The sequence below is a fragment of the Anser anser genome (assembly GCF_964211835.1).
Source record: "Anser anser genome assembly, chromosome: 15".
In the NCBI taxonomy this organism is placed as follows: Eukaryota; Metazoa; Chordata; class Aves; order Anseriformes; family Anatidae; genus Anser; species Anser anser.
Window position 1 is genome coordinate 5468974 of NC_139736.1, and position 15363 is coordinate 5484336.

General features: G+C 44.0%; 1 protein-coding gene across 5 annotated transcripts in view; it reads left to right on the plus strand.

The window, feature by feature from the left end:
- MAD1L1 (mitotic arrest deficient 1 like 1) overlaps positions 1-15363 on the plus strand; it is a 353458-nt gene that overhangs the window by 253284 nt on the left and 84811 nt on the right. For 4 of the 5 annotated variants that reach the window (XM_083800613.1, XM_083800616.1, XM_083800615.1 and 1 more), the window contains one exon: positions 12228-12418. In XM_083800613.1, coding sequence (XP_083656739.1) covers positions 12228-12418 — 191 coding nt within the window. The other variant, XM_083800617.1, reaches the window with a different exon arrangement.

The window sequence follows — 15363 nt, forward strand, 5'->3', positions numbered from 1 at the left end:
TCGGCATCGTAGCAGAAATCTGTCTTTTTATTTTTTCCCCTGCTCCTGCAAAAGGACCTATAAGCCATTAAAATACCTCTTTCTTAAAAAAAAAGAAAGGGCTTCTGTCTAATTAGATCTACCCACAAGTATTCTCTTGTGATTTGAGGCCTTCCCAGGTGGCCTCGCTCACCTTGCTTAAGATAATTTGAACAGCCAGGTGTGAAATCAGTCACTGCTCCTGTTTGTTCCTCCACCGAAGTCCCTCAGTTCAATAGGAATTCAAGATGCTACTAACTTTAGCCTGCTCAGTGGTTAGGCTAGATTCTTTATTCAGACTGCCCTTGCTTCTGCATTTGGGCAGAGCTCTAAGAATCCCCAGAACTTGTTGTCTTTAGTGGACGGGTCCATGCAACCTTACGGGTGGCTGTGGGCTGACTGCATTTTTCCATCTCTTGTTGTTTTCCCATTCTTCCAAGTCCCACTTGATTTACATCTCACAGTGCTCCACTCAGTCCTGAGATCTCCTCTGCTTTCCCTGTCTGACAATCTTCCTACTCTTTTATATTACAAACTACCCTTTAAATTAACTCTGCAAAGTCATCGCATGTCCTTGCCTCCTCTTGGATCAGTTCTGTCCCCGGCTGTATTCTGCTGCGTGTTGCCTGTGTTGCCCTGTGCCGGCAGAAGGCATTGTGTGGACGTATGGCAGCAATGTGCAATGACTCTGGGCTGTACCTCCTAGATCACAGAGAGAAACTTATTTAAAATGGTGATGAAGAAACAAACATGCAAAGTGGCTCTGTTTTGGATCATTATGTGCTGTACAGATGTTTCTCAGACTTGAAATGGGCAGAGCTCATCATTTTTTTAAAAGTGTTTGTAGGTTGTGTGCAGAAACCAAGCGTGAGCTGTTGACAATATACACCCTGAAAGTGAAGCAATACTTCTGTCCGTCCCATCATCACAAACAGGAAACGTACTGACTTTTCTTGTGCTTCTCTTGATCCAAAGAACAGATTTCTGAATGTGAGTGTTGAAGTTCAGAAGAGGCTTCCATCAGACTAACAAAAAGCATTTTTTCATAGAGGTGAAGGTAACAAGCCGCCTTAGTACTAGCAAAAGTACTTAGTAAGATCTTTTGTTTTGTTTTGTTTTCCTGCTGCTTTTATCCCTGAGGACAGACCGTGAGGTTTTTGGTTTTTATTTTTTGGCAAATAACTAGAAATGACCTGTCCTCAAAGCATAACTTTGAGTATTTAATAATTATTTACTTCAAACTAGATGGGGCTTCTGTTCTTTGTCCCACTTCACTCGTGAATATATTAGCCAAGCATATGTTGGTTCTTGGGTCCTATTATAAGATACAACCAGGCATTACACAGCGATCTCAGGAAGAGAAAACCTGTCTGCCTTGCAGATGTTTAGTCCTTCATGCTTAAAAAGTGTTGGAAGAACCAAATATGCAAGACCTAGAAATCGGCTGGATTTTTGGAATTGGTGCTTGAATTGTTCTTCCTCTGGGTCTTTTATTTATAAACATACCAAGCTCCTTCCCAGGATAAGTGTCCAAAGTTAATGTCCTGTCGTTTCATGTCATAATCTTTTAGCTTTTACTTTTCTTCTAAAGATGTGCTCCTAATGATGACATAGAGATGAAGAAAATCGAAGAGAGCAAGATTAGCTCTTCCTCTAGTTTTGTGTTTGTTTCCAATTCAGTTCATTTTTTAATCTGTTCCATGTATTCTTGACTTGAAAAAGGAGTTTTCCCAGTGAATATTATGTCACTTTACCCTCCAGCTGCTGTGCTGGGACACAGCCACCCAATAATCTCCTTGGGAATAATTGCTGGTGTCTTTGCAGATCATTTTTGTGAAAGGTGACAAACTGTTTGCCACAATGAGATGTTAATAACACAGAGATGCCCTTTGTTTGAAAGCTGGTGCAGAAATTACCCCATGCAGTTGTTGGAAAGTCAGAGCTGTAATGGTAACAAGTGAGGAATGGATCCATTCATTTGCATATAATTCCAGGGCTTTTGTGTCATCTTTTGTGTAAACCATACAATTTCCGGCGCCGTAGGGAATGTGCGCTCATAATGCAGAGGACAGGAACATGGGCGCACTCTCAGCATGGATCAGGGTTAAAGAGATGTCATCCGCTACAAAGGAGGGGGTAGAAGAGAAGAAAAAATGGTCTGCAGGAGCTACAACAGGCATGGATATTTAATGAATCTGAGTTGTCAGACCAGCTCAGGGGAAACTGTACATCCCGTCTTACCATCTGAGCGGTTGTCAGAAAAAGGGAAGAATCTGCCTCATTTCGGGTGCATATTAAGCTGAACTTTACCCACGTCTACCCTGAACCACAAGAGAGACCGACTGCATGTTCTTCTTGTTGCTCTTGCAGACAGAGGCTGTTCAACTGTCCTTTTGCTGGTCACATACACTGAACCAAGACGGACATCTTTCTCTTTGACACCTAAATGAAACTCTTCAGACTGCAGCTGAGGGCTTTCTAGCATGCTCCCAGTGTAGGTTTCTCACTTTCTTCATAAAGAGATGATTTTTTTGGAAAATAGATGGTATAAGTAGCTGTGTTGTCTTGTGATTTAGAGTTGGAGAGGTCCATAAATACTCGCTTTGCCTTTTTTCTTCCCTGTTCCCTCTCTAGGAAGCTGGAAAGTCACTCTGAGTAGCCAGTCAGTCCCAATGATGAACTTAACAATTACAGCCTTAGTGCCCATCTTCCAAAATTTCTAATAAAATTGCATGAATATTTAATACCCAATTACTAAATATTTAAAAATTTAAAACTGAACTGGTTTGAAAGTTAGCAGGTGATGAATAATTCAGAATTGGGAAGCAAGACTCAGTGCTTGGGCTGAGATTTTGTTACCTTTCCTGTCACCCTACCCAGAGATGTTTTTGGTGGTCCTGCCTGTCTTGGGACACTTTGTGGGGATTGCTTGGAGACTTCAAGCCTTCGTCTCTTGCTCCAGAGCATTAGCACATGGTTAAAGGAAATAACCCTCCCTATCCATAACAACACTTCAGGCTCCTGCAGTGGAAATAGGAGCTCCAGAAGCTGGAATAATGTGATTGAAAGCCTGGTTATCCAGGAGATGGCTCTGTTTCCAAACATCTTTCATGCTCCAGGGAAAAAAGATTGCTTGTCCTTATGTCTGTGTCACATTCCTGCATTTTTGTTATTTGAAAGCCCCTTTTTCCTCGTTGCTGTTCTGCTGCTCCATGCTGAACCAGCATTTTGTGCTGCTCCAGCAAGATCATCCTTAAAGGATTGTTTTCATAAAGTGGACACCAGAAAATGAAGTAGAACAAGAAAAATATACCAATAAAGATAGGGCAGAGCCTGCTATCCTATGGGAGGAGGTCCAGGGCACTCAGAAGAGTGCACAGAGGAAACGTCTGATGTGGGATTGAAGCAGAGTAAGTGTCTTTGGGGCCTGCTGCAGGAGCACAGAGCAGAAAGAAGGGCCTGGGGAAAGTTTGACTAGTTGGCACCAAGAGTGCTTTCAGGCCAAGAGCAATATATTTGCGGTGCCAACACTTCAAAACACTATTAAGGGGATAAACACGGGGAAAAAAAAGGGATTGAATAGGAGTGAGTGGAGGCTTTTTAGAGCTTAGTTTTCTTTGGAACAAAAGACATAAAACAAACTCCACAATCTTTTCCCATTAAAAACACAAATAAGGTGGCATGCTGCAGAGCCTTGCCTTTATCAATTGCAGTGCAATTGTGTTTTCATCCCTGCTGACTGGGTAAAATGGTGTGCATTTTTCCTCTCAGTCCTCTGCGACCCTCGAGCCTGCCCGCGTGCTGCTCACAGCGGAAGCGTTTCCATTAGCCCGGGCCATGCAAACAAATGAAATGGCAGGCTGACCTTTCAGCAAAGCTGTCTTACCTAGGGGATGGAGGCATTGGGCTTTGTCTCCAAAGTGAGTTCTGGAGCCGGTAATGGTGCATAATGTCTGTCAAGAGGAGAGGGTAGGAAGGGATTCAGTCCAGCGCAGCAGAGCGTGCTTATTTACAGCCGCTCTCAGAATAATCAGAGAGTCTACGGGGTTTAGAGTTCAATCTGTGCATCCCAAATAAGAGCCAAAGAATGCCTGTATGATGCCCTGCCCCATCTTGGTCTGTCATATACCACATAGTTATTTGATAAGCTACTTTAGAAGTAGTCAGAATCCCTGTAAATGTTTACAAATTCTATATTTAGATCCATCTCCCTGTAAAGTTGGGATAAGTGTTGTGAGCACAGAATTCACGACACTGGGGAGAGAGAGAGGCAAGATAGTGTAAGTAACGATCTTGGTCACTATTATCAAGTCAGAATAGTATTTCCATAACTCTCAACATCAGGATTTTGAACATGGAAAGTTCAGAGCAAAAGGGCTGTGCTCCTGGGGAAGTATGAAATCACCTCTTGCCAGTGGTGAAAAGCTCTCGTTTGTAGCCTACATGACCATCGTTAGATAATAAACTGTAAAGCACTCTCTAAGGTGTGATTGAATATTGTCCACCTGCAGTTTGAATGACTGTAATTCCTGCAAAAAAAAAAAGTCTTCTTTTTGAGAAGGAACAAAAATATTTCTGGAACATTTTCCGGTGTTTGTTTTAATAACAGATGTTTGATGCTGTTCAGAGGTTTAAATAGCATCTAGTGTTTTGGGGTAACAGTAATAGTGGTGATGTGCCAATGGAAACACGATCATGGGCAGAGCACAGGGGAGGTGATCAGGCAGAGATAAATTTGTCTATTAGATGCTTCTGCAGACCACCCTGTGCAATTAACAATGCGTATTATATATGTTAATTATATAGTCCCTAGGATTAATTCTTACATTATACACTTGAGCAGTTTCAAAACCACTCTTTTTCTTAGAAACAGCCAAGTGGAAAAGTGATTCTCCTTCCTCTGACAAGCCGTGCAAGCTATGCTCCTGTTCTTGCTACCGAACATCCCTGAACTACAGCCCACAAAAGTCCCAGTTACTTTTTTTTTTATTATTATTTGATAACTCCAAAATAGATTACCTGGAACACTGATATTTGCTGGCTTGCCCTAGAAGCAGAAGATAGCCTGCTCTCCTGTAAACTTAAGTAGCACAATGTATTTGAATTTTAAAGGTGAGGCTATTTTTTGTGTCTGAAGTTAATGACTAGCTCCAGCTGACATCACTTTGTTCTGGAAGTGCTGTTGGGCTGTAATTGCCATATGGAAGGGAAATATGGCTAGAAGACTTTATCATCATTTGGGGAGGGGCAGCAGGGAGATGTCTTCCTGGCTGCTTCACGATTTATGACCGGTGTAATGATCCTAACTTCCAAGAGGTTTGTGCCATATCATACTAATTGGTGAAATCCACCTTGGGCACTAAATAGCTCTCTTGGGGTTAATTTATCCTGCATCTGGGGTGAATGTTGCCATCCCCAATGAGGTCTGTATTGCACCAAGCAGGCTGTTCGCATTATTTAAGCCAGTAATTTTAAAGCTACCCAGGGTCTCTTTACACTACAGTGCACTGCCTTCACTGAGTGCAACACGGATGCGCCACGGGTGACCGAAGAGCTGAGCCGGGCTTCCAAAAGCTGCCTTCTTTCTTAACTTCCCCTGGTCCAAAACACCTCTGCCAAGGAGGGGGAGAAGGATGGGCAGCGAAGTTCCAAGCGGGGATGTCCCCTGGGACAGCCGTCTGTCCCATGGGGGTTCATCTGTCCAGGCTGAGTCCTGTAGGTAGGCCAACTTCAGGTGTGCTCCTGAGTTTGGCAACCTTGCCTTGTAATCTCAGCATTATCAGGAGAAGAAATGGGAAACGAACAAGCAAAAACAACCCTTGAGGCTAATGCATGCTATATATGTCTGTAGGTACTACAAGAGGAAGTTTATCCTCTTCCACAGCTTCCAGGCCCCGGTCCTCCACAGCCTGCCCCTTTTCCCCTAACCCAACCTCTGATGCCCTCTGCCACTCTGTGCAGGTTATCTGGGGATAGAGGTTAATTGTGGACTTTTTTTCCAAGAAGAGGCACCTTGTAGAGATGCACGGAATATGTCTGATGCGGTATCTTCAGAAAACCATGTTTGCTGAAGAATGAATATACAGGAATCTTTCTTGGTGGAGAGTTCTTGGGCAATGCAAGAGCCATGGTGATGGAGACGAGTACTTGTAGCCTGCTGCCTTCAAAAGCTTCTCCCCAGGCTGCTGGAAGGGGGAAGCTGGTGGCTGGAGGAGGGGGCTGGGAGATGCACTGAGCCATATGGTACATACACAGCTTAAAAATAAACCCACGCTGACTGATCAAATAAATACCACTTGGGTTTGAAATTGAACAGCCAGTGCAGTCTGTTGAATATAAAACTGTTTTTACCTTTAAGAAAAGTTGTAATTCATGGTTGTAATGTCACAAATTGCAAGTTTCCCAGAGCGCAGCTTGAGCCTGCCAGACCATCGGGTCGGTGAGCGTGGCAGCGGGCTGCGGCACAGGCGGATGGCGTGGTCTCGCTCCCACACTCCCCTACCCGTCCAGAGTGTAAAACATATCTATAAAATCTAGCAAAGCGAATTTTATTTCGGGAGAGCAATGGTCATAAACCTGCCTACATCAGAAAACGCTCGGCTCCTCTTCTATTAGACTTTATTTAATACGATACAATTTATTTTTATATTTTGTCCTTCACAGTATCACCGAACTCTTTTCAGGTGGTGTTCATCATAAACTAAAGCTGAAGGAGAAAATTTCAGCTCAGAGTTTGATCAGGGGAAAGACTGGAAGGATTTCAGATGCAGTGGGGTGGCATTGGAGTTGCAACGAGTCAGCTGGGAAGGACAGACCTGCAGTAGGAGAATGTAATTCAATAATAGTTCGGAGGGGTGCAGGTGGGGTGACTGATGGGGGATGCTGCATGCCAGGCATGGCGATATGGAAATGAAGAGAAGCGGCTTGTGGAGGTGACAGAGAGAAAGGGTAATTGTGGCCTTGCTGCTTGGAGTAGAGGAAACAGCGCATCCTGTTCCCATCACGGACCCTGTGAGAACAAACCTTGGGAGAACTGGCATCCCTCCTGTAGGCTGGAAACAAGCTAAGCAGTCTTCTGTTTAAATAGAGCAGGGTTAATAAAAAGAATATGGTATTCTCTGTAGCAACACTGGGTAGCATCTGTCAGAGTGTTCTGGCAGGGTCAGCAGGGACAGGGATCAATGTGGTGCGAAATATTTTATTCCTTATGTTGTGGAGTGAGTGACCCCCAGACATGTTACCATGGGAAAAAAACCTTTAATGGAGAATTAGAAAGGAATTCAGGCCTTTCTAGGACAGAGATATTAGCTGGGATCACAAGTGAATTAATGCAGCTACATGGCTCGTGGCATCTTTGAAGATGGGCAGAACAAATTTCTGTTTTCCTGAAAAAGTCTAGTGGTACATTTAATTTCATGCCAATTCTGGCATGCTGAGAGCCACATTGTTTTACCTCTTTCCCTGGGGAAAAGGTTAAGTGTGGATTTGGTTTTCTTTGGTGTAGAGACTGCTATTGCTATTGATTGACCTGGCTGAACTCAGAGCAGGAGCCAAAGCTGTGGTATTTCCAGGCAGCTGTGAACATTTTCAGATGTAAGAAGTGTAAAAGCAATGGAATAAAAAGCAGTGACATTTCCAATATGAGAGACCAAAAAAGTCCAACTCATATTTTATTTATTTATCCAAAATAGTTTGAACTATTCATTAAAGTCAATATAAGTGTGTGAAAATACAAGGTGTTTCAGGAAGCAGCATCATTAGGAAGAAGTTAATCATTTGGCAATATTAATTTTGTAACAGATTAATGATTTTTTCAGTGAGGATTTTCTTCCCTGACAAACTGCCCATGATGGGCAACTTTTAATACATACACTTGGCCTGAATACCAAGGAGACTGGGCAGGATGATTTCAAAATATTTTCCCTTTCTCTTTGTTCTTCTCCTTGAATTTTTTTTTTCCCCGAGCAAAGTAAACAGCCAGTCATTACGCCTGACCAAGGTATAACCTGGCAAACCTTACGCCTGTTTTCTCAGTTCTTATTTGTTTCATTAGCACTTCAGTGAGGGATGTTTCGGCGTCCCTTCTCTGGGATGCTGGATGTTTATGGTGTGACTTCCCCCAGTTGTGGTTTCCGCAGAGCACACCTGCAACTTCTCCTGCCTGTTTTGTGCGAGCGTAACGGAGTCAAACACAGGAACTCCAGCGAGTGCTCTAAACACAGGCATTCGAGTTTTCAAACACTGTCTTTTAAAGATATAATTAAACCTAATTCTCCAAATGTTGTGAAAGATCTTAAAGGATGAAGATGTTCAACATTCTGTAGGTGGTAGATAGAGTGGGTGGAAACAGCAATGCTGTCATCAGAAACCTGCTCTATTAACGCACCTCGACCCGTCCTGAAAGGATCTTCCTGTGCTCAGTCGCCCCTACTGCTGTGCCTGAAGCGTTTCTCTGAAATATGCTGAATTGCACTCTGCAAATTACGACTTTTAAAACAATTTATCCTGACTGTGCTAGAAATGTGGCCGGAATTAGTGGTATTAGGTGAGGCTTAAGAATTAGCGCCATCAGGTCTTTGAATTGAGAAGCAGAGCAAACAGTGAGCTGCCTCTTAGCTTAACGTCTTCGCTTCGTGGGGGAAGCATTAGCAAGGTTAATTACAAGTCACCAAGTCAATCCATATGCTGCTTGTGCAACTCTCTGGCCACTGGGAGTTTGCGGTGTCGGGGCAGTACATTGGCAGAGCCACAGCACAGAGAAGGTGCATGGGAAGCCTGGGCCTAAAACTGGGCACCCAGCGCCATTTTAGGCACCCTGAAGTGTCTGAGAAGTTGGCCCAGGGCTGGCTGCTGTGACCCAGAACCTGCAGCAAATCTCTCTCCTGCAGAAGCACGGGGGGAAAGCCAGGAAAAATACCCAGGAGTGCCTCACCTGGGTGGCTCTGCTTCAGCAGTGGGACCCTGGCCCACGTTTCTCAAGTCTCAGCCTTCCTGCCACGTTGCACTTCTGGGAGTCTTCGTAACTCGGCTTAGTGGTGTGTCAGCAAAGCCCACGAAGGCAAGCAGGGAGGTAGTCATGGTCCTGAGGGCTGTCCCGAGTTAATTTGGAAATAGCCCCTAACTGAAGTATTTCCATAACATAAACAAATATTGCAGGAGGGTAAGCATCAGCAGTTGCTCTAGCTGAACTATTGATGACTGCGATTTAATTGGGCGTAAAGGTAGAGCAGTCTTTGTTTCACAGTCGTGGTTCAGTGGGCTTTTCACTGGGGGCGGCTGCGGACTTAAGCATTCCTGTCGTGTCCCTGTGCCTGCCTGTTTACTTCTGTCCCGTCCCCAAGCTGCTCTGCTGAAGAAATACTGCTGGGGAATTGCTAATGGAGCCGCCGAGCGGATGACAAGGCTTCCTCCTGTCCCTGACCGGTGCTGGCACGTTTGGCTGTGTCTACATTAGCAGATACAGAGTTCGGCGCCTCGTGCCAGTGGCTGACACTAGGCATCCCTAACAGGGAGGAAACGTTTTTTCATGAAGATGAATTCCTTCAGCCAGGACAGCTGATGCGGTGAGACACCAAAACTGCCGCAGGAGCTGGAAAGACGGCCAGGAGGAGCGTCGGGGAGGAGACGCGGGCACAATGCTTGGAGCAGGGGCTGGTCAGCCCTCCGTTAAATTGGAAAGCTCAGGGCTTCTTGCATAAGAGACTGATCATAGTCAGAGCACGTCCTTTTTCACCCGGAGGGTGGTGGAGGAAAGCAGTTGCCATCATTTAGTTGGTATTCGAGGTTCAGATGGTTGTAATGTCAATAAGCCAGCGCTGTTGGGTGGGTGATAAGGCTGCGACCCAACAGGTGCCGAGGGTGCTCTTGATGGCCATTAGAAATGCCAAGTCTGAGACAAAACGGTGGACAAGGCACTAACTCTTTATGAATAATGTAAGCTGTTCAAGGAGTCCATGAATTAGGGTGCCGTCCACCCCCAAGGTTATAAAAATCAGGACAGGCTGCCTCCAAGACATGGTAGAAAAAGGCAGATTTACTTTTCCAAGGCTAGGCTGCATTTATTAGGAAAAAAAAATCAGTATTGGACATGTGAAATATATTAAAGCCAGTGCCATCTCTGACAGCGGTTAAACATTATTTACCAGTGCAATGTGGCCACTGAATTTTTACTTATATACAGGATTTTGTCCTCAACAGTTGCATCCTAGGAATGCAAAATTGAATGAAGACTGTGAGAATATTGAGTTCAGAGTCACCAATTAACCTCCTGATTTCAGAGGCTGATTACTTGATTAATCAAGGGACCAGACCCAGCTGAGATGATGGGAAAAAGGTTGAAACAATCCATGGAAGGGCTGAGTTAATTGCTCATTGATAAATTTGGTAGGAAGGGGAAGATGGGTGGTCAGGAAAGATACGGCATTTTCAAGCTCATGAGAAGAGGCATGTGGAAGCCCCAGCCCTTTGAGCTTGTGATCAGGACTTGGGTATTCATCTTACATCCCCCAGCACATCGGGGTTTCCCCATACAGCAGTGTGTTAATGAACCAGCTGGTACATGATGTTTCCCAAGACTGGTTTGCTCCCCTTGATAAAGCAAGATATGATTAGGAGGGGAACACCCAGAGTAAAGGAAATGCTTTCCTCATACATCATCTCTACAAGCAGCTCTGGAAGGTAGAGCTAAATTAACCAAAGGTAAGGAGTTGGCCAGCACTAACTCGCCCTGCTTGGATGCTCTGACTCAGAAGTAAAGGGATATGTAGTTCTCTTTAACCATTAAAGAGTTTCTGTCCTTGCCTGGGGATTAAGCTAAATTGGATTAAGGCCAGAGTACTTCTGAGCAGGGCATCCTCAGTGGCGTTTAAGGCACTTTAACTTAACACGTTGAATTATCCTTTTGTCCCACCTGGAGTGCCTAGCCAGAGCAGTACAGAAGATAAGAGGAGACTTGCCTCCTGCTGGTGCTCTTGCAAGTGCTGGGAGGTGAATCACAGGCAAGTCCACGGGCTTGCAGTTGCCATTCTTTCTGTGCTACGCTTGGAAGGCTGATGGAAACACATCTGGGCAAATACTCAAGCAAAAACTTTTCCAGCAAGGCTTGTGAAACAAGAGTACTTTAGCACGGGCTGTGTAACCCAGCCAAAACCCATCACTCATACCCAAGCAGTCACCTTGCAGTAAAGTTTCTGCTTCCCTAGTGCTGGACCCCGAACTAGCTGAAATAAAGCCATATGGCCTACGTGTGCTGCAATTATGTCTCTGATCACAGGACAGACAAAGCCGTAAACCTCATAATGAGAAAGAGATAGCTGAACAAGGAAGTCTATTTGTTTGCTGTTAGAGTCTTTTTTTTTTTAACCCTGGACTGGGGTGTTGATAAAAGAAGCAGACTTGGGAGGTCTCTCTAGTGTATATTAAAGTAAAGCCAATCTTTGTAATTAATGGGGGGATAAATCGAGGTTTAATTACTCAGAAGGCACCTTGGGTGAAAGATTCATGGTAATTGTTGTGTATCCTCTTGAAGGATTCACACTGCTGGCAGCTCCCTTTATAGCAATAAAATGCCGGGTGAGTGGCAGGCGCTCTCCCAGGACCTCTCTTCTAGGGACTAGTCCAGTTAAGGTAGCAAATGGAAAGAGACAGTGGTACTCTTCAGGCTTTTTATCACAAGAAAAGCCCCTTCCTGGATCTTAAGGGATTCCTAAGCAATGTGTCAATTTGAGATCAAAGCACGTACAGTCAAATCAAGTGTACATTGGAGGAGATTCCCCTTATAGCCAGATCCCTCCTGATATAACGGTACAGAGGCATGTTTGTTACCATTTTTCCACTTTCTTGCTCCCTGTAACATAACACCCTTCTCTTGGGTTCCATGTAGAAAATAAGATATGTGCATGTGAGGAAACGGATCCTATAGCTTTGAATTTTGTAGTACGTTGTTAAAAGGCTGGCCGAGCAAAAGGAAAATCCATCTCGCTAAGACACGTCTCTATTCCTCATTCCCCAGTTTATTATCTTTTGGTCTTCTGGGGCCGGGAGGAGAGGAATCTAGCTTGCCTGTTTCTTTACTCTGCCTGCTTAATTCACTTTTTAAAAATTTAATTAACCTTTTCAATTCACTTAGTTTGGCTAGCATTGTAAATACAACGCAAGGTCTTTATGCCAATGACGTATAACAAAGTACCCGCATTTTTTCCCCTATATAGAGCTGAAGAAGCAAGTGGAAAGTGCAGAACTAAAAAACCAGCGCCTGAAAGAAGTTTTCCAGACCAAGATCCAAGAGTTTCGCAAGGTCTGCTACACACTCACAGGATACCAGATCGACATCACGACTGAGAACCAGTATCGACTCACCTCCATTTATGCTGAGCACCAAGGAGACTGCCTGCTCTTTAAGGTAGGTCTGCATACCCCTTGCTGCTCCTGCTTTTCTGGGTTCGCAGTTTCCAGCATGACAATGTACTTGCTCTTCCTCAGTGATTAGACTGGAATATCATTGCCCCCTGCTATATGACAGCTTGTTCCTTATGAGGGGAGTAAAGATCCTTTCTTCTTTTAAAAAACTACTTTTGAAGGTTTGGCATCTGGTCTCCAATTTATATATCAAAGTGAGTCAAGAGTAAAGAGAAGAGACTATATATGCATAATACCTAAGGCATCTGGCCTTGCACTTCACCTTTTTATATTATTGGTTAAGTGTGCCACGGCAATAAAACCTTATGTAACCGTCAAGGTTTCATCCTTACTTCATTATATGTCCTCACTGTCTTTGCTATCCTCTAGCTTGCCTGCGTGTCATCATCTTGTCGTTATGTAAATTGGTATCCCTTTTGAGCAGCAACTCATCCTTGTGCGTGTGAAGTGCCATTTATCTGAACAGCCCGGATGAGGAGCAGTAACAATCTGTCTTGTAGGAGTCTGATACCGTATTGGTCTAGCTAGGTGGTCTGAGTATGGGCTGGGGCTCGATTGGTGGTGGTTTTCTTTTGTGTTACCTTGCAGACAGCCCAGTTGGGCTGATACATTAGAGAGCTGAGGTGTGACATTAGAGTCATCAAGCAGTTAAGTAACCTCTTTACATAGGTACAAGTGCCAACAGCCCAAGCTTACAGGTCAGTGAGAGAACTTTCTGTTTCTTGTTGGCAAACACAACTGGCATTTAAAATCATACCTGCTTGCTGCTGACCCCTCTGTGGGGTGAGTAAGGAGGATGAGGATTTTGGAGGTGTTTGATACAGGAGGGGAGTGTACAAGCAGGAACTGGAGAAGTTCGGTTTCTGCAGACCTACCGCTGTGTGCTGCATGTGGATTGCTGCAGTGTTAGTGTTGTGTTTTTTACATAAAAGGACAAATATTTTCATGTTCTGCAACTATAGAGCCTCAGAAAAGAAAGAAACCAAAACCACCAAATAAAGCAAGTGAAAGTATTATAAGACAGCACCTAGGATCGTTAGTAAAACTAGGAAAATATTGCCAAAATAGTTATATTACTTGGCCTTCTGAGGTTTCTCGACTGAGACAGATGACAGCAGGAAATCTCACTAACCTGTGGAAGGATGGTTCTCCTGGTTTTGTCCTTGTACTGTCCTTGAATCCTGAAAAGAGTTCTCTGCTGAGGTGATGCAATGCCATCAGCTCCAAGGCCTCTGAAGGCTTGTGTTCACACCTGTATTGTTACACGCTTGGTGAATGAAACGTCTGCAGATCCCTGGAGATGTCTGTTGGATACCATGGCAGGACAGTACATCTAGCAGTTGCTTCTGTCGTATCTCTCATAGGAGAGATGGTTTGTTTGGAGAATGTTAAGAAAATATAAGAAAATTGCATATTGTCCACCTGAACAAGAAATGGCTTCTCAATAGCAGGTCTCCGGTAGGATCAAATTCTTCTTCATGTCATGGCAATAGAAATAATTTATATACAGGACAGTGAATGATCAGGTACGGATTCCTCTCTCTAAACACTGGTTTTGCTTCCTGTTCTTCGCTCAAGGCTTACTCCCAAGTACGTCCAGAGGATGGAGGTAAGCGTCACCAGGTAGAACAGCAATCGTTTCAAGTCATCTCATGTTTCCCAAATGCAAGAGTGGATTGCTTATTGATTTGTGGAATTGCTTTGCTTCTCATACCTCACACACCTCTTTGGGTTAGAGGAGCAGACTTGCTAATAAGAGCCTGATCAACAAAATCTCAGACTCTTTCTCAGTGCTCAGTAAATTGCAGACAATTCCCAAAGTCTGCAGCTTAGAATAGCAGTAGAAAATAAACAACAAATTACTTCCTCGCAGAGTCCAGGCAGCTGGTACTCACATATGTACTGAGACTTGCATCCTGACTATGGCTTTTCCGTGAGGTTGTGTGTTTATGCTGTGGAATTTCTGAGCCATAGCCGACTGTGGGTGTTAGTGTGCATTTCATTAACCCGAGGAGGTCAAAAAGCAGGGAATGCTATTTGTATTTATTCCATTCAAGCAATTTATGGAACAGAGTCTATACAATTAAACCGGAGAAGTCCCCTGGCGCTTTACAAGCTTCTGTAGTTTGCCCGTAAACTTTAGAGCATATTTCAGTAGCACTGCTGGTGGCATTTAATTTTCAGTGAGGAGCTATTATAATGTAACCCCTTCAAAGCTAAATGAAGATGAAAGATGTGCTTGGTTTTCCCAAGCAAGGTATGCTGTTACTGGAGTAGAGCGTATTATCTGCGTGCTGCGTGTTTCCAACCAATTTGCATTAATTGGAATTACAGCCTTAATGAAAGGGTTAATCACAGTGCCATGCTGAGAATGCAAATGCCTGCATCCATAAATGAGCACTGAATTCCAACGAAACCGCATCAATATTTATTGGCGATCCCTATGGATGCAACAGATGAGCTCATCAACTTGAAGGATATTCCAGTGATTTTCAGACCCTGTGTGAGAGTGCGTAGGCAGCAAGGCACATCTCAGATTTCACAGCTCGCTCTCACTTGTTTGCTCTTTTTTATTCTTTTAATTAAATGCTGTGGAAAGTAGTGTACAGATTCCTCACCAGGAGCTCAGGTTCTGATGATTTTTGTGGGAAGTAGTGCTTTGTAGTTACTGGGTCACTTGACAGCTTCACATTTTGTTACTCTTGCTGATATGTTGGATGTATTGGGCCATAATACGAACTTTGCATTCAGCATAATGCTTAGCTTGTGAGTCTAGGCCAGGCCACCCACAACATAGCCAAGAACTGCATTGACTCTCTTTGTAACAATCCATTAAAGATGTCTGTTAAAACAAGCAAACATTTCTGGGAAGCCTTGAAATCAGTTTAGCCAGCTTGGAATTAAGCAGTGGCAGATCAGGACGTCATG